This window comes from Acomys russatus, chromosome 14, assembly GCF_903995435.1.
Source record: "Acomys russatus chromosome 14, mAcoRus1.1, whole genome shotgun sequence".
Taxonomy (NCBI): domain Eukaryota; kingdom Metazoa; phylum Chordata; class Mammalia; order Rodentia; family Muridae; genus Acomys; species Acomys russatus.
In genome coordinates this window covers 29,393,361-29,420,502 of record NC_067150.1, presented here as the reverse complement: position 1 = coordinate 29,420,502, position 27,142 = coordinate 29,393,361, and the positions used below count along the sequence as shown (strand labels likewise).

At 44.1% G+C, this 27,142-nt stretch overlaps 3 protein-coding genes across 3 annotated transcripts; all 3 read left to right on the top strand.

Moving 5' to 3' along the window:
- Positions 1-791: 791 nt before the first annotated feature.
- Positions 792-2,156, top strand: LOC127198783 (prostate and testis expressed protein 14-like). Its single transcript, XM_051156809.1, has 3 exons — positions 792-852; positions 1,487-1,600; positions 2,032-2,156. The coding sequence occupies exons 1-3, from the start codon at positions 792-794 to the stop codon at positions 2,154-2,156; spliced, it is 300 nt and encodes a 99-aa protein (XP_051012766.1).
- Positions 2,157-9,009: 6,853 nt separating this feature from the next.
- Positions 9,010-10,375, top strand: LOC127198780 (prostate and testis expressed protein 14-like). Its single transcript, XM_051156806.1, has 3 exons — positions 9,010-9,070; positions 9,705-9,818; positions 10,251-10,375. The coding sequence occupies exons 1-3, from the start codon at positions 9,010-9,012 to the stop codon at positions 10,373-10,375; spliced, it is 300 nt and encodes a 99-aa protein (XP_051012763.1).
- Positions 10,376-17,413: 7,038 nt separating this feature from the next.
- On the top strand, positions 17,414-18,778 carry LOC127198781 (prostate and testis expressed protein 14-like). The gene is made up of 3 exons (XM_051156807.1): positions 17,414-17,474; positions 18,109-18,222; positions 18,654-18,778. Exons 1-3 carry the CDS (start codon positions 17,414-17,416, stop codon positions 18,776-18,778), a joined length of 300 nt encoding a protein of 99 aa, XP_051012764.1.
- Positions 18,779-27,142: the final 8,364 nt, after the last annotated feature.

Genomic DNA, 27,142 nt, shown 5'->3' with positions numbered 1-27,142 from the left:
GAGTCTTCTCTGTCTTTACAATGGCTGTCTATACTATTTGGTCAGCTGCAGAAGTAGTTTAATATGAAGGGCATTCCTTCAACTTAGGGATGAGAGGAGGAGGTGGGAGAAGTTGTATCTTTTTTGGTAGTAAATGAGCAGAGTTAATTTTTCTTTGCAGGGTAGGAGAGGTTTTTAGAAAACAGATATGGTCACTGTCATTGGTGCTTTGAGTTTCCCGACTCCATAAGTAGGACAGGAAACCAGGACCAGGAACGAAAGACCCGTCTTCTTACCCTGTAGATCTCTTTCCATCTGGCGCCAAGGAAGATAACTGCAGTCTGTATGGAAGATGAGAATCTGCAATTTGGGTTTCAGTGATTTATTGAGCAATTAAACGTATGTCCCATTCCCACAGTCAGGGAATCTAAAATCTGCAGCGTGCAGGCTGAGGGTAGTCATTTCCTTCTCTGAAAAGTCATAGCCTAGTGTAGCACCCTCTGGGCACCTCAGCCACCCAGTCTCAATCCCCCCTCCCTCCAAATCATAGCTATTGATTCCATTCAAAAGTTAGTGAAATAAATACGTGGTCAAGGATCCAGAAGCACTTGAACCGCAGTGACACAGAAGTCTGCAGACATAGCGAAGCACGTAGGATCTAGGTTTCCCCCCAGGCTATCTGCTCTGTGCACTAGTTTGGGATTCCACTGGCTTCCCCTTCTAGCCTGAGCTCACATATAAGCACGCATTGTTGAGGCCTTGAGTGCTCTGTCCTGCTCCCTGCTGCCTGCTTGACCTGATATCCCACTGCTATGGGGAAGAATCTCCTTCTGATCCTGCTGGGCCTTTCCTTTGTGCTGGGCTTCCTTCAAGGTGAGATGCTAGGAGGTGGTAGGGCCTGGTGCTGGTAGGCAGCCAGTCTGCTGAAGGGTATTGGGTTTTGGGAGGTGAGGAGTCAGGTACAAGACTGGACTACTCTTATAAGTGATGCCACACCCTTCATCACCAGGTCCTCACATCCCCTTCCTTCCCTGCTGTCTTTGTACACAGGAGGGGCCTCTCCCATTCCTCTTCCTGTCTGTCATAGCTCTGTCCTGGCCCTCTTTTCTCTAACCCTTCAGTTCTCTTTCTCAGTCTTACCAGTGCACAGGCCTAAGTTTGAACTGGAAATGATACAAGGAAGGTCCTTCACAGGATGAAGATAAGGAAGTGATTGGGGAGCACTTGTACGGTCATGGGTGGTAGCTCAGGCTCCCCACACCAGAGCTTGGATCTTCCTCCTCACAGCCCTGTCCCTACACAGTATTTGAAGAAGGGCAAGCTGGCTCTTCTTCTCCAATCCCTTCCTAGGTTCTAAGGTCATGGGCCTCCCTGTGGGGGTCAGCTCTGCATGCACCCAGCTCTTTCCTTGATCATTGTTTCTTATTCCTTGATTCCAGCCACAGGCTCAGCTCCAGCTGGAGGCTGGCTCTCAATGAATCTTTACCCTTGCTTTTTGCCTTTTCAGCTCTGACATGTTTGCAGTGCTACATGTTCGACTCTAATGGGGTCTGTGAGAAAGGAGAATCTACCTGTGAAGCTAAGGATGGCCAGGAATGTGGCATATTGGTAGTTTCTGAAGGTGGGTCATGCCTTGGACATCTTGGGGCGATCCTGTCTGCTGCTGAGGAATGAAGCAGCTCTCTGTACATTCCTGGGGGCAAAGCAGAAACTGAGGGGGGTGGCTGTGTTTCTGTGGAAACTCAGGAGGTGACTCCTTTGCACTGGGTCCTGCTTGTCCTCTGGTCTTGGCCAGATGAAGAGATTGTTTTGAGGGTAGTCTCCGCATGGTCTTTAGGAGAGTTCTTGGGAAGCCGGTAACTCTCTCAGGCACGAGAGGATTTGAACTGTAAAATTTCACTCAGAAATTTTAGTTATGGAAGGCATTCCTGCAGGTCAGATTAGAGGTTGCCTGCTGGTGACTGGCGTACGTTACACTGAGGAGCCTGCCTCTCTTCATTTACTGAGCCTCACAAATATTTTTGTTTGTCCCTTGTTTTTCTTCTTGTACAGATTATGATATCGTGTTTGGGCTGCAGGATTGTTCTTCCAATTGCTTAAATCAGACTTTTACCTTTTATAATACAACATTGGAGTTTACATGTTGCCATAACCAATCGCTCTGTAATGAGTTTTAGAGGCCAAGCCCATTCTTGCCCAGTCCTGCTGCAGGTGAGTTTATCCCTCCCTCCCTGTGCTCTCAAAGCCTCACAACACTGGGGCATCTATTCCCTGCAGGGCCTAAGACCTGACACCTGCCTGGAATCAGCATCAGCTGTCGGTGTTTCAGCAGTTCAGCTGGGGATAGACCCATGTTCTCTGCTTTCTCCTTTCCAGAATCTTGTTTTCTTCTTTTGCTTCCTTCATCCTTCCATCACTAAGTGATACTTACTGCATTTCCCCCTATTTTTTTCTCTGTTACCTTTGTCAACACTAGTCAGTCCTAGTGAATAGGACAGACCTCACACCCACCCTTTATGAACCATCAGACTAGTAGTTCCCCTTCTTCTCAGGTGGCTAGGAAACATCAGTTCCGGTATCTGTCTTCGTTCTCACGCACTGACTGGATGACATATGCTCTCTGGTTTATCACTACCGTGACCTGAGTAAAACAATATGACATATCAATGATCTATTTCAGTTTATGACTCCAGAGGTTCCTGTCATGGTGGGAGGATGTGGTGGAGCAGAGCTATTGACATCATGGCATGTAGGACACAGCTGAGCATAGTAGGAAGGGACCAGGGCAGGATACACCTCCAAGGCCACAACCCCAGTGACTGCTTTCTCCAACCCAGCCTGTAACTCTCTTAATAATCTATTCAAAAATCGAAATCATTCATAGCTCAAATCATTAATTAAGTCAAAGACGTCATATCCAAATCATGTCTAGAACTGTTGCAGGCACACTCAGAGTGGTGTTTGAGGAATCTCTTTGACATCCTTGAGACAATGAAGTTCATAGGTAGGATCGGCCATCACATGGCCTGAAGTCATTTCAACGTCACAGCATCTGATTCTATTTTGTGTACACATAGGAAGATTGCCTAGTTTAGCATTTTTTTCCTAGTAAATTACATAAATTTGAAGTTGATGTTGCTTGCATCTTTATTTTTATATTTTTCCTAGCACATTGCATACTCAACTGAGAAAATGCAAATATGTCTAGTAATGCTATTCTGCCGTACAGAGACACAGCTTGTTTACAAATTCAGTTATATAATTCAATGCCTTAAAGTCATTAATAAGCCATGATGTGTACTTATATGTGTTTACATATGTACGCTTATATACTTACAAATATTAAAAGTCATTCTAATCTTGATTTTCAGTGCTGTTCATTGAACCCTGGCTCTGGAGCATGCCAGCAAGCATTCCACTTCTGACCTTGTCTTGGACCTTATAGGTCTTGGTCTTTCCATCATATGTTGTAGATGTCTTTTGTAGTCTATATTTATCTTACTATATTATGTTTGATGCCCTGTAATTCATTGTGTACATTTTAAATAAAAATTTTTCACTAATTCTGTAAGCTGTATAGATTACTTTCAATTACAAGATACTTACATTTATGTATTTTGTGTGTTTCTGTGTTGACATGTCATGATATGTGTGTCGAGTTCTGAGGTGAACCTGCAGGACTCAATACTTTTCTTCCACCATATTGGTTCTGAAGTCTGAACTCAGTAGTCAGACTTAGTGATCAATGCCCTCACAGTCTGTGTCGTCTTATTTCTTCTCAAGTTCAAATTTATACAATTAGGGTGCTGGTGGGTAAAGTTATTTGTCACTAAGCCTGATGATTTGAGCTCAGTTCCTGGAACCCACATGGTAGAAGGGGTAAATGGATTCATACAAGTTTTGCTCTGACCTTCATATTTTGACCACCGCAGGACAGCCGCGCACACACAGACACGCGCGCGCGTATACACACACACACACACACACACACACACACACACACACACACACACAGAGAGAAAGAGAGAGAGAGAGAGAGAGAGGAGAGAGAGAGAGAGAGAGAGAGAGGAGAGAGAGAGAGAGAGAGAGAGAGAGAGAGAGAGAGAGAGAGAGAGAGAGAGGGAACTGGTCACTTGGTTTCATCTCAAAGAGGGTTTTAGCCCTCTTTGTCTCTACATTTTCCTCTATGAGATCTATAATGGGACGAAGTTCTCATTTTCTTTTCCTGGTTCCATCTGAGAAGGTATATTTGAGGGCTTTGGATGGCATTGACCTGTCATAGGATCACAGGGCTGTAAGCTTAAAAGCCTTGAGCTGCATTTTTCAAAGGAAGGAAGTATGTTTCACTGGGTATAGAAAGCTGGAAAGTAAACAAGCAGGAGCTGAAGACACAGTACAGAATGAAAAACAAGCATAAAGGAACTATGGAAACTAAGAGAACTCAAGCTAATCTGAAAACGCTTCCTAGGGATGTTGTCAGCCAAGACATGCCTCTTGGACTAGTGTCCAATTACAAGTGAGCATATGCCATGGGAGTCTTTCTGAGTCTGGGTTAACTAACTCAGTATGATCATTTCTAGTTCCATCCATTCGTCCACAAGTGTCAGGATTTCTTGTTTTTGATAGCTGAGTAGTATTCCATAATGTAAATATACCACAGTTTCTTTATCCATTCTTCAACTGAGGGACATTTAGGTTGTTTTTAGGTTCTGCTATGAACGCGGTTGAGCATATGCACATGTTGTGTGGTGGAGCATCTTCTGGGTATATTCCAAGGAGTGGAATAGCTGGGTCTTGAGGAAGCCCTAGTCCCAGTTTTCTGAGAAAGCTCCAGAGAGATTTCCAAAGTGGCTGTACAAGTTTGTATTCTTGCCAGCAATGAAGGAGTGTTCCCCTTTCTCCACATCCTCGCCAGCATGTGCTGTCACTTGAGATTTTGATTTTCGCCATTCTGATGGATGTAGGATGGAATCTCAGAGTCATTTTGATTTGCATTTCTCTGATGGCTCAGAATGTTGAGCATTTCTTTAAGTGTTTCTCAGCCACTCGCTATTCCTCTGTTGAGATTCTATGTTTAGTTCTGACCCTCATTTCTTAATTGGGTTACTTGGTTTGGTGGTGTTTAATTTCTTGCGTTCTTTATATATTTTGGAAATTAGACCTTTGTCAGATGTAGGGTTGGTTAAGATCTTTTCCCATTCTGTAGGCTGTTGCTTTGTTCTATTGAGAGTGTCTCCTGCCTTACAGAAGCTTTTCAGCCTCATGAGGCCTCGTTTATTGATTGTTGACTGTAAGGCCTGGGCTGTTGGTGTTTTGTTTAGGTAGTTGTCTCCTGTGTCAGGCTCTTCCCTACTTTTCCTTCTAACCGATTTAACATCTGTGGTTTTATGTTGAGGTCTTTAAGCCATCTGGATTTGAGTTTTGTGCATGGTGAGAAGTATAGATCTAATTGCATTTTCTACTTGTACACATCCAGTCAGACCAGCACCATGTGTTGAGGATGCTATCTTTTTTCCATTGAATAGATTTGGCTTCTTTGTCAAAAATCAAGTGACCATATGTGTGTGGATTCATTTCTGCGTCTTTGATTCGATTCCGTTGATCAACCAGCCTATTTCGGTGCCAGTACCATGCTGCTTTAATTACTGTTGCTCCATAGTGCAGCTTGAGGTTAGGGATGGAGATTCCTCCAGAGGATCTTTTATTGTACAGGATTGTTTCAGCTATTCTGTTTTTTTTGTTTTTTCCATATGAAGTTGAGAATTGATCTTTCAATGGCATTAAAAATTGTGGAGGTATTTTGATAGAGATGGCATTGAATCTGTAAATTGCTCTTGGTAAGATGGAAATTTTTACTATGTTAATTCTCCCAATCCACGAACAAGGGAGCCCTTTCCATCTTCTGATGTCATCTTCACTCTTTCTTCAGAAATTTGAAGTTTTTTGAAAGAAGTCCTTTACTTCCTTAGTTAGAGTTATTCCTAGATATTTTATATTGCTTATGGTTATCATGAAGGGTGTAGTTTCCCTAATTTCTTCCTCTGCATAATTGTCATTTGTATATAGGAAGGCTACTGACTTTTTTGAGTTAATTTTGTATTCAGCCATTTTGCTGATGGTGTTTATCAGCTGTAGGAGTTCTCTGGTGGAATTTTGGGGGTCATTTACGTACACGATCACATCATCTGCAAATAGGGATAATTTGACTTCCTCCCTTCCCGTTTGGATCCGCTTGATCTCCTTTTGTTGTCGTACTGCTCTGGCTAGAACTTCAAGCACTGTATTGAAGAGATATGGAGTAGTGGGCAGCCTTGCCTGGTCCCTGATTTTTGTTTTTGTTTTTGTTTCTCTGTGTAGCCTTGGCTGTCCTGGACTCACTTTGTAGATCAGGCTGGCCTCAAACTCACAGAGATTCACCTGCCTCTGCCTGCCAAATGCAGGAATTAAAGGCTTGCACCACCGCCGCCCCACTAGTTTCCTTTTGTGTGTAGGCTTTTTGTTATTTCTGTTGTTGAAGTCCAGCCTTTGACCATGGTAATCTGATAGGATACATGGTATTATTTCAATCTTCTTGTATCTGTTGAAGCTTGCTCTGTGACCTACTATGTGATCAGTTTTGGAGACCGTTCCATAGGGTGCTGAAAAGAAGGTATAATCCTTTGTGTTTGGGTGAAATGTTCTGTAGGTATCTGATAGATCCATTTGATTCATGACGTTAGTTAAATTCTGGTGCTAGTGGAGGGAGTCTGAGGACAGATCCGTCCATTTCCCCAGGCTAGGAGCTCTGATGCTTCACTGCCGTGATGATTTCAGTCCCCTGGTCTGTGGCTCCCGGTAGTTTCTCGGGTCTCAGACCGTGCTCTGACTCTGATCACAGTGTCCACAGCGTTCTGGGCCACCTTGTGGCACTGGGGCTTTCTGTGGACTGGCGCAGGGCAGGTGGAGGTTATCTGAGGACAGATCCACCCGTTCCCTGAGATTTCCCCAGGCTAGGAGCTCTGATGCTTCACTGCCAGAATGCTTTCTGTCCCATTTGCTGAATTCGCCCTGCTGAGAAAGGCCACAGCTCCCAGCTTGCAGGCAGGCTCTGGTCCAGGCGGTGGGGAATAGTCTGCCCTCCTCTGTGTGCCTCTGGATCACAGGTGGCCAGACCCGCTCGTGGGCCCGTGCTCTGCACTGTGCAGATTTCTCTTACCCAGTGATCTCCAGAGGTGGGCAAGGTGGGCTCTGCTCCATGGAGCTGCTTCCTGGCACACAGCACTTGGCTTCCCCTCGGCCTCTCCTCCGCTCCTCGGCTGCACAGCAGAGCACTTGGCAGGCTGTGCTCTGTGGAGCTGCTCCCTGGCACGCGGACACTTTTTTCCCTTTAATTCAGAGCCAAGGTCTTGTGATATAGCATTTGACGACCTGGATCTGATCTGAAATCATAGAGCACCACCTGCCCCTGCCTCCCGAGTGCTGATGTTAGACTGGGCCACCAAACCTGGCTCTGGAAACATTTTTTCAAGTTAATTAATTGTTTGCTAATCTAATTTTTATTCTTTGATGCTTTATACATATAGATTTGGAATTTTAGTTCTTCTTAAAATCCTCTCTTTACTTGTCTTCCTACTTTGTCCAGCTGAAACCATTGGCTGGGCTTACAGAGATGGTGTGGGAAAGGATAAGACATACCTGTTGAGAAAAAGAGAGCAGATATTTGTAAAGGAGATGACATGAAATTGTCAAGGAATATGAGTTGTCTAGGGAGAGATGACCCATTCGACAAAGAGAGAGTCAGGACTGGACCTTGGGCCTTATGCTAGAGGCAGCATGATTGGGTTGTGCATTTGAGGGACATTAAAGACATGAAATTGCTAAGAAAGTCAATGTCAAAGAATATGAGAGATGCTTGACAGTGACACCATGGGTGTTGAACCTGAAAAGGGAGAGGGAGGGAGGAAGTGGGAGGGGCAGAGGGAGAGGGAGAGACAAACAAAGAAACGCCCCAAAACAGAAGCAACCAACCAACCAACCAAAACAAGTCTTAAATCCCCCCAGTATTTTCTGGGGTGTGCCTCAGAGTGGTTTGCTTGGAGCAGCAGAAACATGGATGCACATGGAGGAGTTTCTGTTACATCTGTAGGAGACAGGAACTAGAACAGCCCAGTGGGACAGGAGGGCATCACCTGATTTTCTTGCCTTTACATGGCAGGCCTGTGCTCTAATACCCACATCTAGGTTTGGGCTTTCCAAGGGAGAGTCTTTTCTGTCTTTACAATGGCTGTCTATACTATTTGGTCAGCTGCAGAAGTAGTTTAATATGAAGGGCATTCCTTCAACTTAGGGATGAGAGGAGGAGGTGGGAGAAGATGTAGTTTTTTGGTAGTAAATGAGCAGAGTTACTTTTATCTTGGCAGGGTATGAGAGGTTTTTAGAAAACAGATATGGTCACTGTCATTGGTGCTTTGAGTTTCCCGACTCCATAAGTAGGACATGGAAACCAGACCAGGAACGAAAGACCCGTTTTCTTACCCTGTAGATCTCTTTCCATCTGGCTCCAAGGAAGATAACTGCAGTCTGTATGGAAGATGAGAATCTGCAATTTGGGTTTCAGTGATTTATTGAGCAATTAAACGTATGTCCCATTCCCACAGTCAGGGAATCTAAAATCTGCAGCGTGCAGGCTGAGGGTAGTCATTTCCTTCTCTGAAAAGTCATAGCCTAGTGTAGCACCCTCTGGGCACCTCAGCCACCCAGTCTCAATCCCCCCTCCCTCCAAATCATAGCTATTGATTCCATTCAAAAGTTAGTGAAATAAATACGTGGTCAAGGATCCAGAAGCACTTGAACCGCAGTGACACAGAAGTCTGCAGACATAGCGAAGCACGTAGGATCTAGGTTTTCCTCCAGGCTATCTGCTCTGTGCACTAGTTTGGGATTCCACTGGCTTCCCCTTCTAGCCTGAGCTCACATATAAGCACGCATTGTTGAGGCCTTGAGTGCTCTGTCCTGCTCCCTGCTGCCTGCTTGAGCTGATATCCCACTGCTATGGGGAAGAATCTCCTTCTGATCCTGCTGGGCCTTTCCTTTGTGCTGGGCTTCCTTCAAGGTGAGATGCTAGGAGGTGGTAGGGCCTGGTGCTGGTAGGCAGCCAGTCTGCTGAAGGGTATTGGGTTTTGGGAGGTGAGGAGTCAGGTACAAGACTGGACTACTCTTATAAGTGATGGCACACCCTTCATCACCAGGTCCTCACATCCCCTTCCTTCCCTGCTGTCTTTGTACACAGGAGGGGCCTCTCCCATTCCTCTTCCTGTCTGTCATAGCTCTGTCCTGGTTCTCTTTTTTCTAACCCTTCAGTTCTCTTTCTCAGTCTTACCAGTGCACAGGCCTAAGTTTGAACTGGAAATGACACAAGGAAGGTCCTTCACAGGATGAAGATAAGGAAGTGATTGGGGAGCACTTATGTGGTCATAGGTGGTAGCTCAGGCTCCCCACACCAGAGCTTGGATCTTCCTCCTCACAGCCCTGTCCCTACACAGTATTTGAAGAAGGGCAACCTGGCTCTTCTTCTCCAATCCCTTCCTAGGTTCTAAGGTCATGGGCCTCCCTGTGGGGGTCAGCTCTGCATGCACCCAGCTCTTTCCTTGATCATTGTTTCTTATTCCTTGATTCCAGCCACAGGCTCAGCTCCAGCTGGAGGCTGGCTCTCAATGAATCTTTACCCTTGCTTTTTGCCTTTTCAGCTCTGACATGTTTGCAGTGCTACCTGTTCGACTCTAATGGGGTCTGTGAGAAAGGAGAATCTACCTGTGAAGCTAAGGATGGCCAGGAATGTGGCATATTGGTAGTTTCTGAAGGTGGGTCACGCCTTGGACATCTTGGGGCGATCCTGTTTGCTGCTGAGGAATGAAGCAGCTCTCTGTACATTCCTGAGGGCAAAGCAGAAAACTGAGGGGGGTGGCTGTGTTTCTGTGCAAACTCAGGAGGTGACTCCTTTGCACTGGGTCCTGCTTGTCCTCTGGTCTTGGCCAGATGAAGAGATTGTTTTGAGGGTAGTCTCTGCATGGTCTTTAGGAGAGTTCTTGGGAAGCCTGTAACTCTCTCAGGCACGAGAGGATTTGAACTGTAAAATTTCACTCAGAAATTTTAGTTATGGAAGGCATTCCTGCAGGTCAGATTAGAGGTTGCCTGGTGGTGACTGGCGTACGTTACACTGAGGAGCCTGCCTCTCTTCATTTACTGAGCCTCACAAATATTTTTGTTTGTCCCTTGTTTTTCTTCTTGTACAGATTATGATATCGTGTTTGGGCTGCAGGATTGTTCTTCCAATTGCTTAAATCAGACTTTTACCTTTTATAATACAACATTGGAGTTTACATGTTGCCATAACCAATCGCTCTGTAATGAGTTTTAGAGGCCAAGCCCATTCTTGCCCAGTCCTGCTGCAGGTGAGTTTATCCCTCCCTGTGCTCTTAAAGCCTCACAACACTGGGGCATCTATTCCCTGCAGGGCCTAAGACCTGACACCTGCCTGGAATCAGCATCAGCTGTCGGTGTTTCAGCAGTTCAGCTGGGGATAGAGCCATGTTCTCTGCTTTCTCCTTTCCAGAATCTTGTTTTCTTCTTTTGCTTCCTTCATCCTTCCATCACTAAGTGATACTTACTGCATTTCACCCTATTTTTTTCTCTGTTACCTTTGTCAACACTAGTCAGTCCTAGTGAATAGGACAGACCTCACACCCACCCTTTATGAACCATCAGACTAGTAGTTCCCCTTCTTCTCAGGTGGCTAGGAAACATCAGTTCCGGTATCTGTCTTCGTTCTCACGCACTGACTGGATGACATATGCTCTCTGGTTTATCACTACCGTGACCTGAGTAAACCAATATGACATAGCAATGATCTATTTCAGTTTATGACTCCAGAGGTTCCTGTCATGGTGGGAGGATGTGGTGGAGCAGAGCTATTGACATCATGGCATGTAGGACACAGCTGAGCATAGTAGGAAGGGACCAGGGCAGGATACACCTCCAAGGCCACAACCCCAGTGACTGCTTTCTCCAACCCAGCCCGTAACTCTCTTAATAATCTATTCAAAAATCGAAAGCATTCATAGCTCAAATCATTAATTAAGTCAAAGACGTCATATCCAAATCATGTCTAGAACTGTTGCAGGCACACTCAGAGTGGTGTTTGAGGAATCTCTTTGACATCCTTGAGACAATGAAGTTCATAGGTAGGATCGGCCATCACACGGCCTGAAGTCATTCCAGCGTCACAGCATCTGATTCTATTTTGTGTACACATAGGAAGATTGCCTAGTTTAGCATTTTTTTCCTAGTAAATTACATAAATTTGAAGTTGATGTTGCTTGCATCTTTATTTTTATATTTTCCCTAGCACATTGCATACTCAACTGAGAAAATGCAAATATGTCTAGTAATGCTTTTCTGCCGTACAGAGACACAGCTTGTTTACATATTCAGTTATATATTACAATGCCTTAAAGTCATTAATAAGCCATGATGTGTACTTATATGTGTTTACATATGTATGCTTCTATACTTACAAATATTAAAAGTCATTCTAATCTTGATTTTCAGTGCTGTTCATTGAACCCTGGCTCTGGAGCATGCCAGCAAGCATTCCACTTCTGACCTTGTCTTGGACCTTATAGGTCTTGGTCTTTCCATCATATGTTGTAGATGTCTTTTGTAGTCTATATTTATCTTACTATATTATGTTTGATGTCCCTGTAATTTCATTGTGTACCTTTTAAATAAAAATTTTCACTAATTCTGTAAGCTGTATAGATTACTTTCAATTACAAGATACTTACATTTATGTATTTGTGTGTTTCTGTGTTGACATGTCATGATATGTGTGTCGAGTTCTGAGGTGAACCTGCAGGACTCAATACTTTTCTTCCACCATATTGGTTCTGAAGTCTGAACTCAGTAGTCAGACTTAGTGATCAATGCCCTCACAGTCTGTGTCATCTTATTTCTTCTCAAGTTCAAATTTATACAATTAGGGTGCTGGTGGGTAAAGTTATTTGTCACTAAGCCTGATGATTTGAGCTCAGTTCCTGGAACCCACATGGTAGAAGGGGTAAATGGATTCATACAAGTTTTGCTCTGACCTTCATATTTTGACCACCGCAGGACAGGCCGCGCACACACAGACACGCGCGCGCGTATACACACACACACACACACACACACACACACACAGAGAGAGAGAGAGAGAGAGAGAGAGAGAGAGAGAGAGAGAGAGAGAGAGAGAGAAACTGGTCACTTGGTCTCTTCAATTGCCTATTCTGTGCTATGGTATTTGAATAGATTAAGAAGTTAGTATTTCACTGTTTTGTGGTGTAAATACATTGTATAGTATTACATGTCATTTCCTGAGTATGCACATTTGGGGAAAGGCATCTGTGAGCATTAGAAATTAGATTCTAATTATTCAGGCAATGAATCAGATGTCACCGTGTCAGGCTCCAAGCAGTCAGAGTCTGATTGTCAGGCAATGGCCATTGTGCCTTTTGGTTTTAGCCCTCTTTGTCTCTACATTTCCCTCTATGAGATCTATAATGGGACGAAGTTCTCATTTTCTTTTCCTGGTTTCCATCCTGAGAAGGTATATTTGAGGGCTTTGGATGGTATTGACCTGTCATGGGATCACAGGGCTATAAGCTTAAAAGCCTTGAGCTGCATTTTTCAAAGGAAGGAAGTATGTTTCACTGGGTATGGAAAGCTGGAAAGTAAACAAGCAGGAGCTGAAGACACAGAACAGAATGAAACACAAGCATAAAGGGACTATGGAAACTAAGAGAACTCAAACTAATCTGAAAATGCTTCCTAGGGATGTTGTCAGCCAAGACATGCCTCTTGGGCTAGTGTCCAATTACAAGTGAGCATATGCCATGGGAGTCTTTCTGAGTCTGGGTTAACTAACTCAGTATGATCATTTCTAGTTCCATCCATTCGTCCACAAGTGTCAGGATTTCTTGTTTTTGATAGCTGAGTAGTATTCCATAATGTAAATGTACCACAGTTTCTTTATCCATTCTTCAATTGAGGGACATTTAGGTTGTTTTAGGTTCTGCTATATGAATAAGGCTGCTATGAACATGGTGAGGCATATGCCCTTGTTGTGTGGTGGAGCATCTTCTGGGTATATTCCAAGGAGTGGAATAGCTGGGTCTTGAGGAAGCCCTAGTCCCAGTTTTCTGAGAAAGCTCCAGAGAGATTTCCAAAGTGGCTGTACAAGTTTGTATTCTTGCCAGCAATGAAGGAGTGTTCCCCTTTCTCTACATCCTCGCCAGCATGTGCTGTCACTTGAGATTTTGATCTTAGCCATTCTGATGGATGTAGGATGGAATCTCAGAGTCATTTTGATTTGCATTTCTCTGATGGCTCAGAACGTTGAGCATTTCTTTAAGTGTTTTTCAGCCATTCGATATTCCTCTGTTGAGATTCTATGTTTAGTTCTGAGCCTCATTTCTTAATTTGGTTACTTGGTTTGGTGTTGTATAATTTCTTGAGTTCTTTATATATTTTGGAAATTAGACCTTTGTCAGATGTAGGGTTGGTGAAGATCTTTTCCCATTCTGTAGGCTGTTGCTTTGTTCTATTGAGAGTGTCTCCTGCCTTACAGAAGCTTTTCAGCCTCATGAGGCCCCATTTATTGATTGTTGAGTGTAAGGCCTGGGCTGTTGGTGTTTTGTTTAGGTAGTTGTCTCCTGTGCCAATGTGTCAGCCTCTTCCCCACTCTTTCTTCTAACCGATTTAACATTTGCGGTTTTATGTTGAGGTCTTTAAGCCATCTGGACTTGAGTTTTGTGCATGGTGATAAAGTATAGATCTAATTGCATTTTTCTACTGTAAACATCCAGTCAGACCAGCACCATGTGTTGAGGATGCTATCTCTTTTTCCAATGAATAGATGTGGCTTCTTGTCAAAAATCAAGTGACCATATGTGTGTGGATTCATTTCTGCAGTCTTTGATTCGATTCGTTGATCAACCAGCCTATTTCGGTGCCAGTACCATGCTGCTTTAATTACTGTTGCTCCATAGTACAGCTTGAGGTAAGGGATGGAGATTCCTCCAGAGGATCTTTTATTGTACAGGATTGTTTTAGCTATTCTGGTTTTTTTGTTTTTTCCATATGAAGTTGAGAATTGATCTTTCAATGGCATTAAAAATTGTGGAGGTATGTTGATAGAGATGGCATCAATCTGTAAATTCTCTTCGGTAAGATGGCAATTTTTACTATGTTAATCTCCCAATCTATGAACAAGGGAGACCTTTCCATCTTCTGATGTCATCTCACTCTGTCTTCAGAAATCTGAGTTTTTTGAAAGAAGTCCTTTACTTCCTTAGTTAGAGTTATTCCTAGATATTTTATATTGCTTATGGTTATCATGAAGGGTGTAGTTTCCCTAATTTCTTCCTCTGCATAATTGTCATTTGTATATAGGAAGGCTACTGACTTTTTGAGTTAATTTTGTATTCAGCCATTTTGCTGATGGTGTTTATCAGCTGTAGGAGTTCTCTGGTGGAATTTTGGGGGTCATTTATGTACACGATCACATCATCTGCAAATAGGGATAATTTGACTTCCTCCCTTCCCGTTTGGATCCGCTTGATCTCCTTTTGTTGTCTTACTGCTCTGGCTAGAACTTCAAGCACTGTATTGAAGAGATATGGAGAGAGTGGGCAGCCTTGCCTGGTCCCTGATTTTTGTTTTTGTTTTTGTTTCTCTGTGTAGCCTTGGCTGTCCTGGACTCACTTGTAGATCAGGCTGGCCTCGAACTCACAGAGATTCACCTGCCTCTGCCTGCCAAATGCAGGAATTAAAGGCTTGCACCACTGCCTGCCCCACTAGTTTCCATTTGTGTGTAGGCTTTTGTTATTTCTGTTGTTGAAGTCCAGCCTTTGACCATGGTAATCTGATAGGATACATGGTATTATTTCAATCTTCTTGTATCTGTTGAAGCTTGCTCTGTGACCTACTATGTGATCAGTTTTGGAGACCGTTCCATAGGGTGCTGAAAAGAAGTATAATCCTTTGTGTTTGGGTGAAATGTTCTGTAGGTATCTGATAGATCCATTTGATTCATGACGTTAGTTAATTCTGGTGTTAGTGGAGGGAGTCTGAGGACAGATCCGTCCATTTCCCCAGGCTAGGAGCTCTGATGCTTCACTGCCGTGATGATTTCAGTCCCCTGGTCTGTGGCTCCCGGTAGTTTCTCGGGTCTCAGACCGTGCTCTGAGTCTGATCACAGTGTCCACAGCGTTCTGGGCCACCTTGTGGCACTGGGGCTTTCTGTGGACTGGCGCAGGGCAGGTGGAGGTTATCTGAGGACAGATCCACCCGTTCCCTGAGATTTCCCCAGGCTAGGAGCTCTGATGCTTCACTGCCAGAATGCTTTCTGTCCCATTTGCTGAATTCGCCCTGCTGAGAAAGGCCACAGCTCCCAGCTTGCAGGCAGGCTCTGGTCCAGGCGGTGGGGAATAGTCTGCCCTCCTCTGTGTGCCTCTGGATCACAGGTGGCCAGACCCGCTCGTGGGCCTGTGCTCTGCACTGTGCAGATTTCTCTTACCCAGTGATCTCCAGAGGTGGGCAAGGTGGGCTCTGCTCCATGGAGCTGCTTCCTGGCACACAGCACTTGGCTTCCCCTCGGCCTCTCCTCTGCTCCTTGGCTGCACAGCAGTGCACTTGGCAGGCTCTGCTCTGTGGAGCTGCTCCCTGGCACGCGGACACTTTTTTCCCTTTAATTCAGAGCCAAGGTCTTGTGATATAGCTTTTGACGACCTGGATCTGATCTGAAATCTTGGAGCACCACCTGCCCCTGCCTCCCGAGTGCTGATGTTAGACTGGGCCACCAAACCTGGCTCTGGAAACATTTTTTCAAGTTAATTAATTGTTTGCTAATCTAATTTTTATTCTTTGATGCTTTATACATATAGATTTGGAATTTTAGTTTTTCTTAAAATCCTCTCTTTACTTGTCTTCCTACTTTGTCCAGCTGAAACCATTGGCTGGGCTTACAGAGATGGTGTGGGAAAGGATAAGACATACCTGTTGAGAAAAAGAGAGCAGATATTTGTAAAGGAGATGACATGAAATTGTCAAGGAATATGAGTTGTCTAGGGAGAGATGACCCATGCGACAAAGAGAGAGTCAGGACTGGACCTTGGACCGTATGCTAGAGGCAGCATGATTGGGTTGTGCATTTGGGGGACATTAAAGACATGAAATTGCTAAGAAAGTCAATGTCAAAGAATACGAGAGATGCTTGACAGTGACACCATGGGTGTTGAACCTGAAAAGGGAGAGGGAGGGAGGAAGTGAGAGGGGCAGAGGGAGAGGGAGAGAGAAACAAAGAAACTCCCCCAAAACAGAAGCAACCAACCAACCAACCAACCAACCAAAACAAGTCTTAAATCCCCCCAGTGTTTTCTAGGGTGTGCCTCAGAGTGGTTTGCTTGGAGCAGCAGAAACATGGATGCACATGGAGGAGTTTCTGTCACATCTGTAGGAGATAGGAACTAGAACAGTCCAGTGGGACAGGAGGGCATCACCTGATTTTTTTGCCTTTACATGGCAGGGCTATGCTCTAATACCCACATCTAAGTTTGGGCTTTCCAAGGGAGAGTCTTTTCTGTCTTTACAATGGCTGTCTATACCATTTGGCAGCTGCAGAGTAGTTTAATATGAAGGGCATTCCTTCAACTTAGGGATGAGAGGAGGAGGTGGGAGAAGTTGTATCTCTTTTGGTAGTAAAGGAGCAGAGTTAATTTTTCTTTGCAGGGTAGGAGAGGTTTTTAGAAAACAGATATGGTCACTGTCATTGGTGCTTTGAGTTTCCCGACTCCAGATGTAGGACAGGAAACCCAGACCAGGAACGAAAGACCCGTTTTCTTACCCTGTAGATCTCTTTCCATCTGGCGCCAAGGAAGATAACTGCAGTCTGTATGGAAGATGAGAATCTGCAATTTGGGTTTCAGTGATTTATTGAGCAATTAAACGTATGTCCCATTCCCACAGTCAGGGAATCTAAAATCTGCAGCGTGCAGGCTGAGGGTAGTCATTTCCTTCTCTGAAAAGTCATAGCCTAGTGTAGCACCCTCTAGGCACCTCAGCCACCCAGTCTCAATTCCCCCTCCTCCAAATCATAGCTATTGATTCCATTCAAAAGTTAGTGAAATAAATACGTGGTCAAGGATCCAGAAGCACTTGAACCGCAGTGACACAGAAGTCTGCAGACATAGCGAAGCACGTAGGATCTAGGTTTCCCCCCCAGGCTATCTGCTCTGTGCACTAGTTTGGGATTCCACTGGCTTCCCCTTGTAGCCTGAGCTCACGTATAAGCACGCATTGTTGAGGCCTTGAGTGCTCTGTCCTGCTCCCTGCTGCCTGCTTGACCTGATATCCCACTGCTATGGGGAAGAATCTCCTTCTGATCCTGCTGGGCCTTTCCTTTGTGCTGGGCTTCCTTCAAGGTGAGATGCTAGGAGGTGGTAGGGCCTGGTGCTGGTAGGCAGCCAGTCTGCTGAAGGGTATTGGGTTTTGGGAGGTGAGGAGTCAGGTTACAAGACTGGACTACTCTTATAAGTGATGCCACACCCTTCATCACCAGGTCCTCACATCCCCTTCCTTCCCTGCTGTCTTTGTACACAGGAGGGGCCTCTCCCATTCCTCTTCCTGTCTGTCATAGCTCTGTCCTGGTTCTCTTTTTTCTAACCCTTCAGTTCTCTTTCTCAGTCTTACCAGTGCACAGGCCTAAGTTTGAACTGGAAATGACACAAGGAAGGTCCTTCACAGGATGAAGATAAGGAAGTGATTGGGGAGCACTTATGTAGTCATAGGTGGTAGCTCAGGCTCCCCACACCAGAGCTTGGATCTTCCTCCTCACAGCCCTGTCCCTACACAGTATTTGAAGAAGGGCAACCTGGCTCTTCTTCTCCAATCCCTTCCTAGGTTCTAAGGTCATGGGCCTCCCTGTGGGGGTCAGCTCTGCATGCACCCAGCTCTTTCCTTGATCATTGTTTCTTATTCCTTGATTCCAGCCACAGGCTCAGCTCCAGCTGGAGGCTGGCTCTCAATGAATCTTTACCCTTGCTTTTGCCTTTTCAGCTCTGACATGTTTGCAGTGCTACATGTTCGACTCTAATGGGGTCTGTGAGAAAGGAGAATCTACCTGTGAAGCTAAGGATGGCCAGGAATGTGGCATATTGGTAGTTTCTGAAGGTGGGTCATGCCTTGGACATCTTGGGGCGATCCTGTCTGCTGCTGAGGAATGAAGCAGCTCTCTGTACATTCCTGGGGGCAAAGCAGAAACTGAGGGGGGTGGCTGTGTTTCTGTGCAAACTCAGGAGGTGACTCCTTTGCACTGGGTCCTGCTTGTCCTCTGGTCTTGGCCAGATGAAGAGATTGTTTTGAGGGTAGTCTCTGCATGGTCTTTAGGAGAGTTCTTGGGAAGCCTGTAACTCTCTCGGGCACGAGAGGATTTGAACTGTAAAATTTCACTCAGAAATTTTAGTTATGGAAGGCATTCCTGCAGGTCAGATTAGAGGTTGCCTGGTGGTGACTGGCGTACGTTACATTGAGGAGCCTGCCTCTCTTCATTTACTGAGCCTCACAAATATTTTTGTTTGTCCCTTGTTTTTCTTCTTGTACAGATTATGATATCGTGTTTGGGCTGCAGGATTGTTCTTCCAATTGCTTAAATCAGACTTTTACCTTTTATAATACAACATTGGAGTTTACATGTTGCCATAACCAATCGCTCTGTAATGAGTTTTAGAGGCCAAGCCCATTCTTGCCCAGTCCTGCTGCAGGTGAGTTTATCCCTCCCTCCCTGTGCTCTCAAAGCCTCACAACACTGGGGCATCTATTCCCTGCAGGCCTAAGACCTGACACCTGCTGGAATCAGCATCAGCTGTCGGTGTTTCCCCAGTTCAGCTGGGGATAGAGCCATGTTCTCTGCTTTCTCCTTTCCAGAATCTTGTTTTCTTCTTTTGCTTCCTTCATCCTTCCATCACTAAGTGATACTTACTGCATTTCCCCCTATTTTTTTCTCTGTTACCTTGTCAACACTAGTCAGTCCTAGTGAATAGGACAGACCTCACATCCACCCTTTATGACCGTCAGACTAGTAGTTCCCCTTCTTCTCAGGTGGCTAGGAAACATCAGTTCCGGTATCTGTCTTCGTTCTCACGCACTGACTGGATGACATATGCTCTCTGGTTTATCACTACCGTGACCTGAGTAAACCAATATGACATAGCAATGATCTATTTCAGTTTATGACTCCAGAGGTTCCTGTCATGGTGGGAGGATGTGGTGGAGCAGAGCTATTGACATCATGGCATGTAGGACACAGCTGAGCATAGTAGGAAGGGACCAGGGCAGGATACACCTCCAAGGCCACAACCCCAGTGACTGCTTTCTCCAACCCAGCCTGTAACTCTCTTAATAATCTATTCAAAAATCGAAATCATTCATAGCTCAAATCATTAATTAAGTCAAAGACGTCATATCCAAATCATGTCTAGAACTGTTGCAGGCACACTCAGAGTGGTGTTTGAGGAATCTCTTTGACATCCTTGAGACAATGAAGTTCATAGGTAGGATCGGCCATCACATGGCCTGAAGTCATTTCAACGTCACAGCATCTGATTCTATTTTGTGTACACATAGGAAGATTGCCTAGTTTAGCATTTTTTTCCTAGTAAATTACATAAATTTGAAGTTGATGTTGCTTGCATCTTTATTTTTATATTTTTCCTAGCACATTGCATACTCAACTGAGAAAATGCAAATATGTCTAGTAATGCTATTCTGCCGTACAGAGACACAGCTTGTTTACAAATTCAGTTATATATTTCAATGCCTTAAAGTCATTAATAAGCCATGATGTGTACTTATATGTGTTTACATATGTACGCTTATATACTTACAAATATTAAAAGTCATTCTAATCTTGATTTTCAGTGCTGTTCATTGAACCCTGGCTCTGGAGCATGCCAGCAAGCATTCCACTTCTGACCTTGTCTTGGACCTTATAGGTCTTGGTCTTTCCATCATATGTTGTAGATGTCTTTTGTAGTCTATATTTATCTTACTATATTATGTTTGATGTCCTGTAATTCATTGTGTACATTTTAAATAAAATTTTTCACTAATTGTGTAAGCTGTATAGATTACTTTCAATTACAAGATACTTACATTTATGTATTTTGTGTGTTTCTGTGTTGACATGTCATGATATGTGTGTCGAGTTCTGAGGTGAACCTGCAGGACTCAATACTTTTCTTCCACCATATTGGTTCTGAAGTCTGAACTCAGTAGTCAGACTTAGTGATCAATGCCCTCACAGTCTGTGTCATCTTATTTCTTCTCAAGTTCAAATTTATACAATTAGGGTGCTGGTGGGTAAAGTTATTTGTCACTAAGCCTGATGATTTGAGCTCAGTTCCTGGAACCCACATGGTAGAAGGGGTAAATGGATTCATACAAGTTTTGCTCTGACCTTCATATTTTGACCACCGCAGGACAGCCGCGCACACACAGACACGCGCGCGCGTATACACACACACACACCCACACACACACAGAGAAAGAGAGAGAGAGAGAGAGAGAGAGAGAGAGAGAGAGAGAGAGAGAGAGAGAGAGAGAGAGAGAACTGGTCACTTGGTTTCATCTCAAAGAGGGTTTTAGCCCTCTTTGTCTCTACATTTTCCTCTATGAGATCTATAATGGGACGAAGTTCTCATTTTCTTTTCCTGGTTCCATCTGAGAAGGTATATTTGAGGGCTTTGGATGGCATTGACCTGTCATAGGATCACAGGGCTGTAAGCTTAAAAGCCTTGAGCTGCATTTTTCAAAGGAAGGAAGTATGTTTCACTGGGTATAGAAAGCTGGAAAGTAAACAAGCAGGAGCTGAAGACACAGTACAGAATGAAAAACAAGCATAAAGGAACTATGGAAACTAAGAGAACTCAAGCTAATCTGAAAACGCTTCCTAGGGATGTTGTCAGCCAAGACATGCCTCTTGGACTAGTGTCCAATTACAAGTGAGCATATGCCATGGGAGTCTTTCTGAGTCTGGGTTAACTAACTCAGTATGATCATTTCTAGTTCCATCCATTCGTCCACAAGTGTCAGGATTTCTTGTTTTTGATAGCTGAGTAGTATTCCATAATGTAAATATACCACAGTTTCTTTATCCATTCTTCAACTAAGGGACATTTAGGTTGTTTTTAGGTTCTGCTATGAACGCGGTTGAGCATATGCACATGTTGTGTGGTGGAGCATCTTCTGGGTATATTCCAAGGAGTGGAATAGCTGGGTCTTGAGGAAGCCCTAGTCCCAGTTTTCTGAGAAAGCTCCAGAGAGATTTCCAAAGTGGCTGTACAAGTTTGTATTCTTGCCAGCAATGAAGGAGTGTTCCCCTTTCTCTACAAACTTGCCAGCATGTGCTGTCACTTGAGATTTTGATTTTCGCCATTCTGATGGATGTAGGATGGAATCTCAGAGTCATTTTGATTTGCATTTCTCTGATGGCTCAGAACGTTGAGCATTTCTTTAAGTGTTTCTCAGCCACTCGCTATTCCTCTGTTGAGATTCTTTGTTTAGTTCTGAGCCTCATTTCTTAATTGGGTTACTTGGTTTGGTGGTGTTTAATTTCTTGCGTTCTTTATATATTTTGGAAATTAGACCTTTGTCAGATGTAGGGTTGGTTAAGATCTTTTCCCATTCTGTAGGCTGTTGCTTTGTTCTATTGAGAGTGTCTCCTGCCTTACAGAAGCTTTTCAGCCTCATGAGGCCTCGTTTATTGATTGTTGACTGTAAGGCCTGGGCTGTTGGTGTTTTGTTTAGGTAGTTGTCTCCTGTGTCAGGCTCTTCCCCACTTTTCCTTCTAACCGATTTAACATCTGTGGTTTTATGTTGAGGTCTTTAAGCCATCTGGATTTGAGTTTTGTGCATGGTGAGAAGTATAGATCTAATTGCATTTTCTACTTGTACACATCCAGTCAGACCAGCACCATGTGTTGAGGATGCTATCTTTTTTCCATTGAATAGATTTGGCTTCTTTGTCAAAAATCAAGTGACCATATGTGTGTGGATTCATTTCTGCGTCTTTGATTCGATTCCGTTGATCAACCAGCCTATTTCGGTGCCAGTACCATGCTGCTTTAATTACTGTTGCTCCATAGTGCAGCTTGAGGTTAGGGATGGAGATTCCTCCAGAGGATCTTTTATTGTACAGGATTGTTTCAGCTATTCTGGTTTTTTTTGTTTTTTCCATATGAAGTTGAGAATTGATCTTTCAATGGCATTAAAAATTGTGGAGGTATTTTGATAGAGATGGCATTGAATCTGTAAATTGCTCTTGGTAAGATGGAAATTTTTACTATGTTAATTCTCCCAATCCACGAACAAGGGAGCCCTTTCCATCTTCTGATGTCATCTTCACTCTTTCTTCAGAAATTTGAAGTTTTTGAAAGAAGTCCTTTACTTCCTTAGTTAGAGTTATTCCTAGATATTTTATATTGCTTATGGTTATCATGAAGGGTGTAGTTTCCCTAATTTCTTCCTCTGCATAATTGTCATTTGTATATAGGAAGGCTACTGACTTTTTTGAGTTAATTTTGTATTCAGCCATTTTGCTGATGGTGTTTATCAGCTGTAGGAGTTCTCTGGTGGAATTTTGGGGGTCATTTACGTACACGATCACATCATCTGCAAATAGGGATAATTTGACTTCCTCCCTTCCCGTTTGGATCCGCTTGATCTCCTTTTGTTGTCTTACTGCTCTGGCTAGAACTTCAAGCACTGTATTGAAGAGATATGGAGTAGTGGGCAGCCTTGCCTGGTCCCTGATTTTTGTTTTTGTTTTTGTTTCTCTGTGTAGCCTTGGCTGTCCTGGACTCACTTTGTAGATCAGGCTGGCCTCGAACTCACAGAGATTCACCTGCCTCTGCCTGCCAAATGCAGGAATTAAAGGCTTGCACCACCGCCGCCCCACTAGTTTCCATTTGTGTGTAGGCTTTTTGTTATTTCTGTTGTTGAAGTCCAGCCTTTGACCATGGTAATCTGATAGGATACATGGTATTATTTCAATCTTCTTGTATCTGTTGAAGCTTGCTCTGTGACCTATTATGTGATCAGTTTTGGAGACCGTTCCATAGGGTGCTGAAAAGAAGGTATAATCCTTTGTGTTTGGGTGAAATGTTCTGTAGGTATCTGATAGATCCATTTGATTCATGACGTTAGTTAAATTCTGGTGCTAGTGGAGGGAGTCTGAGGACAGATCCGTCCATTTCCCCAGGCTAGGAGCTCTGATGCTTCACTGCCGTGATGATTTCAGTCCCCTGGTCTGTGGCTCCCGGTAGTTTCTCGGGTCTCAGACCGTGCTCTGAGTCTGATCACAGTGTCCACAGCGTTCTGGGCCACCTTGTGGCACTGGGGCTTTCTGTGGACTGGCGCAGGGCAGGTGGAGGTTATCTGAGGACAGATCCACCCGTTCCCTGAGATTTCCCCAGGCTAGGAGCTCTGATGCTTCACTGCCAGAATGCTTTCTGTCCCATTTGCTGAATTCGCCCTGCTGAGAAAGGCCACAGCTCCCAGCTTGCAGGCAGGCTCTGGTCCAGGCGGTGGGGAATAGTCTGCCCTCCTCTGTGTGCCTCTGGATCACAGGTGGCCAGACCCGCTCGTGGGCCTGTGCTCTGCACTGTGCAGATTTCTCTTACCCAGTGATCTGCAGAGGTGGGCAAGGTGGGCTCTGCTCCATGGAGCTGCTTCCTGGCACACAGCACTTGGCTTCCCCTCAGCCTCTCCTCTGCTCCTCGGCTGCACAGCAGTGCACTTGGCAGGCTCTGCTCTGTGGAGCTGCTCCCTGGCACGCGGACACTTTTTTCCCTTTAATTCAGAGCCAAGGTCTTGTGATATAGCTTTTGACGACCTGGATCTGATCTGAAATCTTGGAGCACCACCTGCCCCTGCCTCCCGAGTGCTGATGTTAGACTGGGCCACCAAACCTGGCTCTGGAAACATTTTTTTAAGTTAATTAATTGTTTTCTAATTTAATTTTTATTCTTTGATGCTTTATACATATAGATTTGGAATTTTAGTTTTTCTTAAAATCCTCTATTTATTTGTCTTCCTACCTTGTCCAGCTGAAACCATTGGCTATGGGCTTACAGAGATGGTGTGGGAAAGGATAAGACATACCTGTTGAGAAAAAGAGAGCAGATATTTGTAAAGGAGATGACATGAAATTGTCAAGGAATATGAGTTGTCTAGGGAGAGATGACCCATTCGACAAAGAGAGAGTCAGGACTGGACCTTGGACCGTATGCTAGAGGCAGCATGATGGGGTTGTGCATTTGGGGGACATTAAAGACATGAAATTGCTAAGAAAGTCAATGTCAAAGAATATGAGAGATGCTTGACAGTGACACCATGGGTGTTGAACCTGAAAAGGGAGAGGGAGGGAGGAAGTGGGAGGGGCAGAAGGAGAGGGAGAGAGAAACAAAGAAACGCCCCCAAAACAGAAGCAACCAACCAACCAACCAACCAACCAAAACAAGTCTTAAATCCCCCCAGTATTTTCTAGGGTGTGCCTCAGAGTGGTTTGCTTGGAGCAGCAGAAACATGGATGCACATGGAGGAGTTTCTGTCACATCTGTAGGAGACAGGAACTAGAACAGCCCAGTGGGACAGGAGGGCATCACCTGATTTTCTTGCCTTTACATGGCAGGGCTATGCTCTAATACCCACATCTAGGTATGGGCTTCCCAAGGGAGAGTCTTCTCTGTCTTTACAATGGCCGTCTATACTATTTGGCCAGCTGCAGAGGTAGTTTAATATGAAGGGCATTCCTTCAACTTAGGGATGAGAGGAGGAGGTGGGAGAAGTTGTATCTTTTTTGGTAGTAAATGAGCAGAGTTACTTTTTTCTTGGCAGGGTATGAGAGGTTTTTAGAAAACAGATATGGTCACTGTCATTGATGCTTTGAGTTTCCCGACTCCAGAAGTAGGACATGGAAACCAGACCAGGAACGAAAGACCCGTTTTCTTACCCTGTAGATCTCTTTCCATCTGGCTCCAAGGAAGATAACTGCAGTCTGTATGGAAGATGAGAATCTGCAATTTGGGTTTCAGTGATTTATTGAGCAATTAAACGTGTGTCCCATTCCCACAGTCAGGGAATTTAAAATCTGCAGCGTGCAGGCTGAGGGTAGTCATTTCATTCTCTGAAAAGTCATAGCCTAGTGTAGCACCCTCTAGGCACCTCAGCCACCCAGTCTCAATTCCCCCTCCCTCCAAATCATAGCTATTGATTCCATTCAAAAGTTAGTGAAATAAATACGTGATCAAGGATCCAGAAGCACTTGAACCGCAGTGACACAGAAGTCTGCAGACATAGCGAAGCACGTAGGATCTAGGTTTTCCTCCAGGCTATCTGCTCTGTGCACTAGTTTGGGATTCCACTGGCTTCCCCTTGTAGCCTGAGCTCACGTATAAGCACGCACTGTTGAGAAAATGCAAATATGTCTAGTAATGCTATTCTGCCCTACAGAGACACAGCTTGTTTACATATTCAGTTATATATTACAATGCCTTCAAGTCATTAATAAGGTATGATGTGTACTTATATGTGTTTACATATGTATGCTTATATACTTACAAATATTAAAAGTCATTCTAATCTTGATTTTCAGTGCTGTTCATTGAACCCTGGCTCTGGAGCATGCCAGCAAGCATTCAACTTCTGACCTTGTCTTGGACCTTATAGGTCTTGGTCTTTCCATCATATGTTGTAGATGTCTTTTGTAGTCTATATTTATCTTACTATATTATGTTTGATGCTCTGTAATCCATTGTGTACCTTTTAAATAAAAGTTTTTCACTAAATCTGTAAGCTGTATAGATTACTTTCAATTACAAGATACTTACATTTATGTATTTTGTGTGTTTCTGTGTTGACATGTCATGATATGTGTGTCGAGTTCTGAGGTGAACCTGCAGGACTCAATACTTTTCTTCCACCATATTGGTTCTGAAGTCTGAGCTCAGTAGTCAGACTTATTGATCAATGCCCTCACAGTCTGTGTCCTCTTATTTCTTCTCAAGTTCCAATTCATACAATTAGAGCGCTGGTGGGTAAAGTTATTTGTCACTAAGCCTGATGATTTTAGCTCAGTTCCTGGGACCCACATGGTAGAAGGAGTAAATGGATTTATACAAGTTTTGCTCTGACCTTCATATTTTGACCACCGCAGGACAGGTGTGCACACATAGACACGGGCGCGTGTATACACACACACACAAACATACACACACACACACACACACACACACACACACACACACACACACACACACAGAGAGAGAGAGAGAGAGAGAGAGAGAGAGAGAGAGAGAGAGAGAGAGAGATGTGACAGCAGCAGAAGGGACAAGAGTAGAAGAGCATGATTGTGTGCGTGGATGGTAAGAGGAGGTGTGGGAGAGTGTGTTTTTGTAGGTTGTATGGAATCTCCCTTTGACTGGAGCCACAGGGAAAAAATCCAATTTGTGATCTTGGGTCTCTCAGCAGTAAAGGGTCCTGATAGGATCTAAACCATTGGTCAGAGTAGTGCATATGAAGCTTGAGAAATGCAGCAGCTGGGAGATTTTCCACTTGCAGCAGGAATGGCAGAGTAGTCAACCCAATGAGAGAGCTAATCAGAAGTGGGCTTGATGTTAATAGTCACCTTGATGGAATATTTCTACAGAAGGCTTATTAGTAAAGCAAAGAAGGTCCTTACCAATTAAGAGAGTATGCATGCATGGTAAGGGGTCTGACAATAGAGACATAATGATTCATGAACTTGGAGACCTTTAATATATGATCTGGATATATGTGTCATAAGGTTTTGAGGTTCTATCGGCAAGAACAGGTACATTTTGGGGTCCAGAGAGATGCCTGTGAATCTATCCAATTAGCACAAGAGCTGGGAAAGCCATGCATGCTGATGTAGATAATGAAAAAATGCAGCCAGCAATTGTTTACTAGTTTAGTAGCATTAGGACCATTGACTAATTGGTCAGTAAGAATGGAGCATGCTCTGGGTGATTAGAAATAAGACACTCTTTAACATTTGACAGGCAAAGTGAAACAG

What these genes read in the sequence shown, in the direction of transcription:
- LOC127198780 (XM_051156806.1), top strand. Translation starts at nt 9,010, where the DNA reads ATGGGGAAGAATCTCCTTCTGATCCTGCTGGGCCTTTCCTTTGTGCTG. An exon ending in TGTGCTGGGCTTCCTTCAAG is followed by an intron (nt 9,071 to 9,704) that starts GTGAGATGCTAG and finishes TTGCCTTTTCAG; the next exon opens with CTCTGACATGTTTGCAGTGC. An exon ending in CATATTGGTAGTTTCTGAAG is followed by an intron (nt 9,819 to 10,250) that starts GTGGGTCACGCC and finishes CTTCTTGTACAG; the next exon opens with ATTATGATATCGTGTTTGGG.
- LOC127198783 (XM_051156809.1), top strand. Translation starts at nt 792, where the DNA reads ATGGGGAAGAATCTCCTTCTGATCCTGCTGGGCCTTTCCTTTGTGCTG. An exon ending in TGTGCTGGGCTTCCTTCAAG is followed by an intron (nt 853 to 1,486) that starts GTGAGATGCTAG and finishes TTGCCTTTTCAG; the next exon opens with CTCTGACATGTTTGCAGTGC. An exon ending in CATATTGGTAGTTTCTGAAG is followed by an intron (nt 1,601 to 2,031) that starts GTGGGTCATGCC and finishes CTTCTTGTACAG; the next exon opens with ATTATGATATCGTGTTTGGG.
- LOC127198781 (XM_051156807.1), top strand. Translation starts at nt 17,414, where the DNA reads ATGGGGAAGAATCTCCTTCTGATCCTGCTGGGCCTTTCCTTTGTGCTG. An exon ending in TGTGCTGGGCTTCCTTCAAG is followed by an intron (nt 17,475 to 18,108) that starts GTGAGATGCTAG and finishes TTGCCTTTTCAG; the next exon opens with CTCTGACATGTTTGCAGTGC. An exon ending in CATATTGGTAGTTTCTGAAG is followed by an intron (nt 18,223 to 18,653) that starts GTGGGTCATGCC and finishes CTTCTTGTACAG; the next exon opens with ATTATGATATCGTGTTTGGG.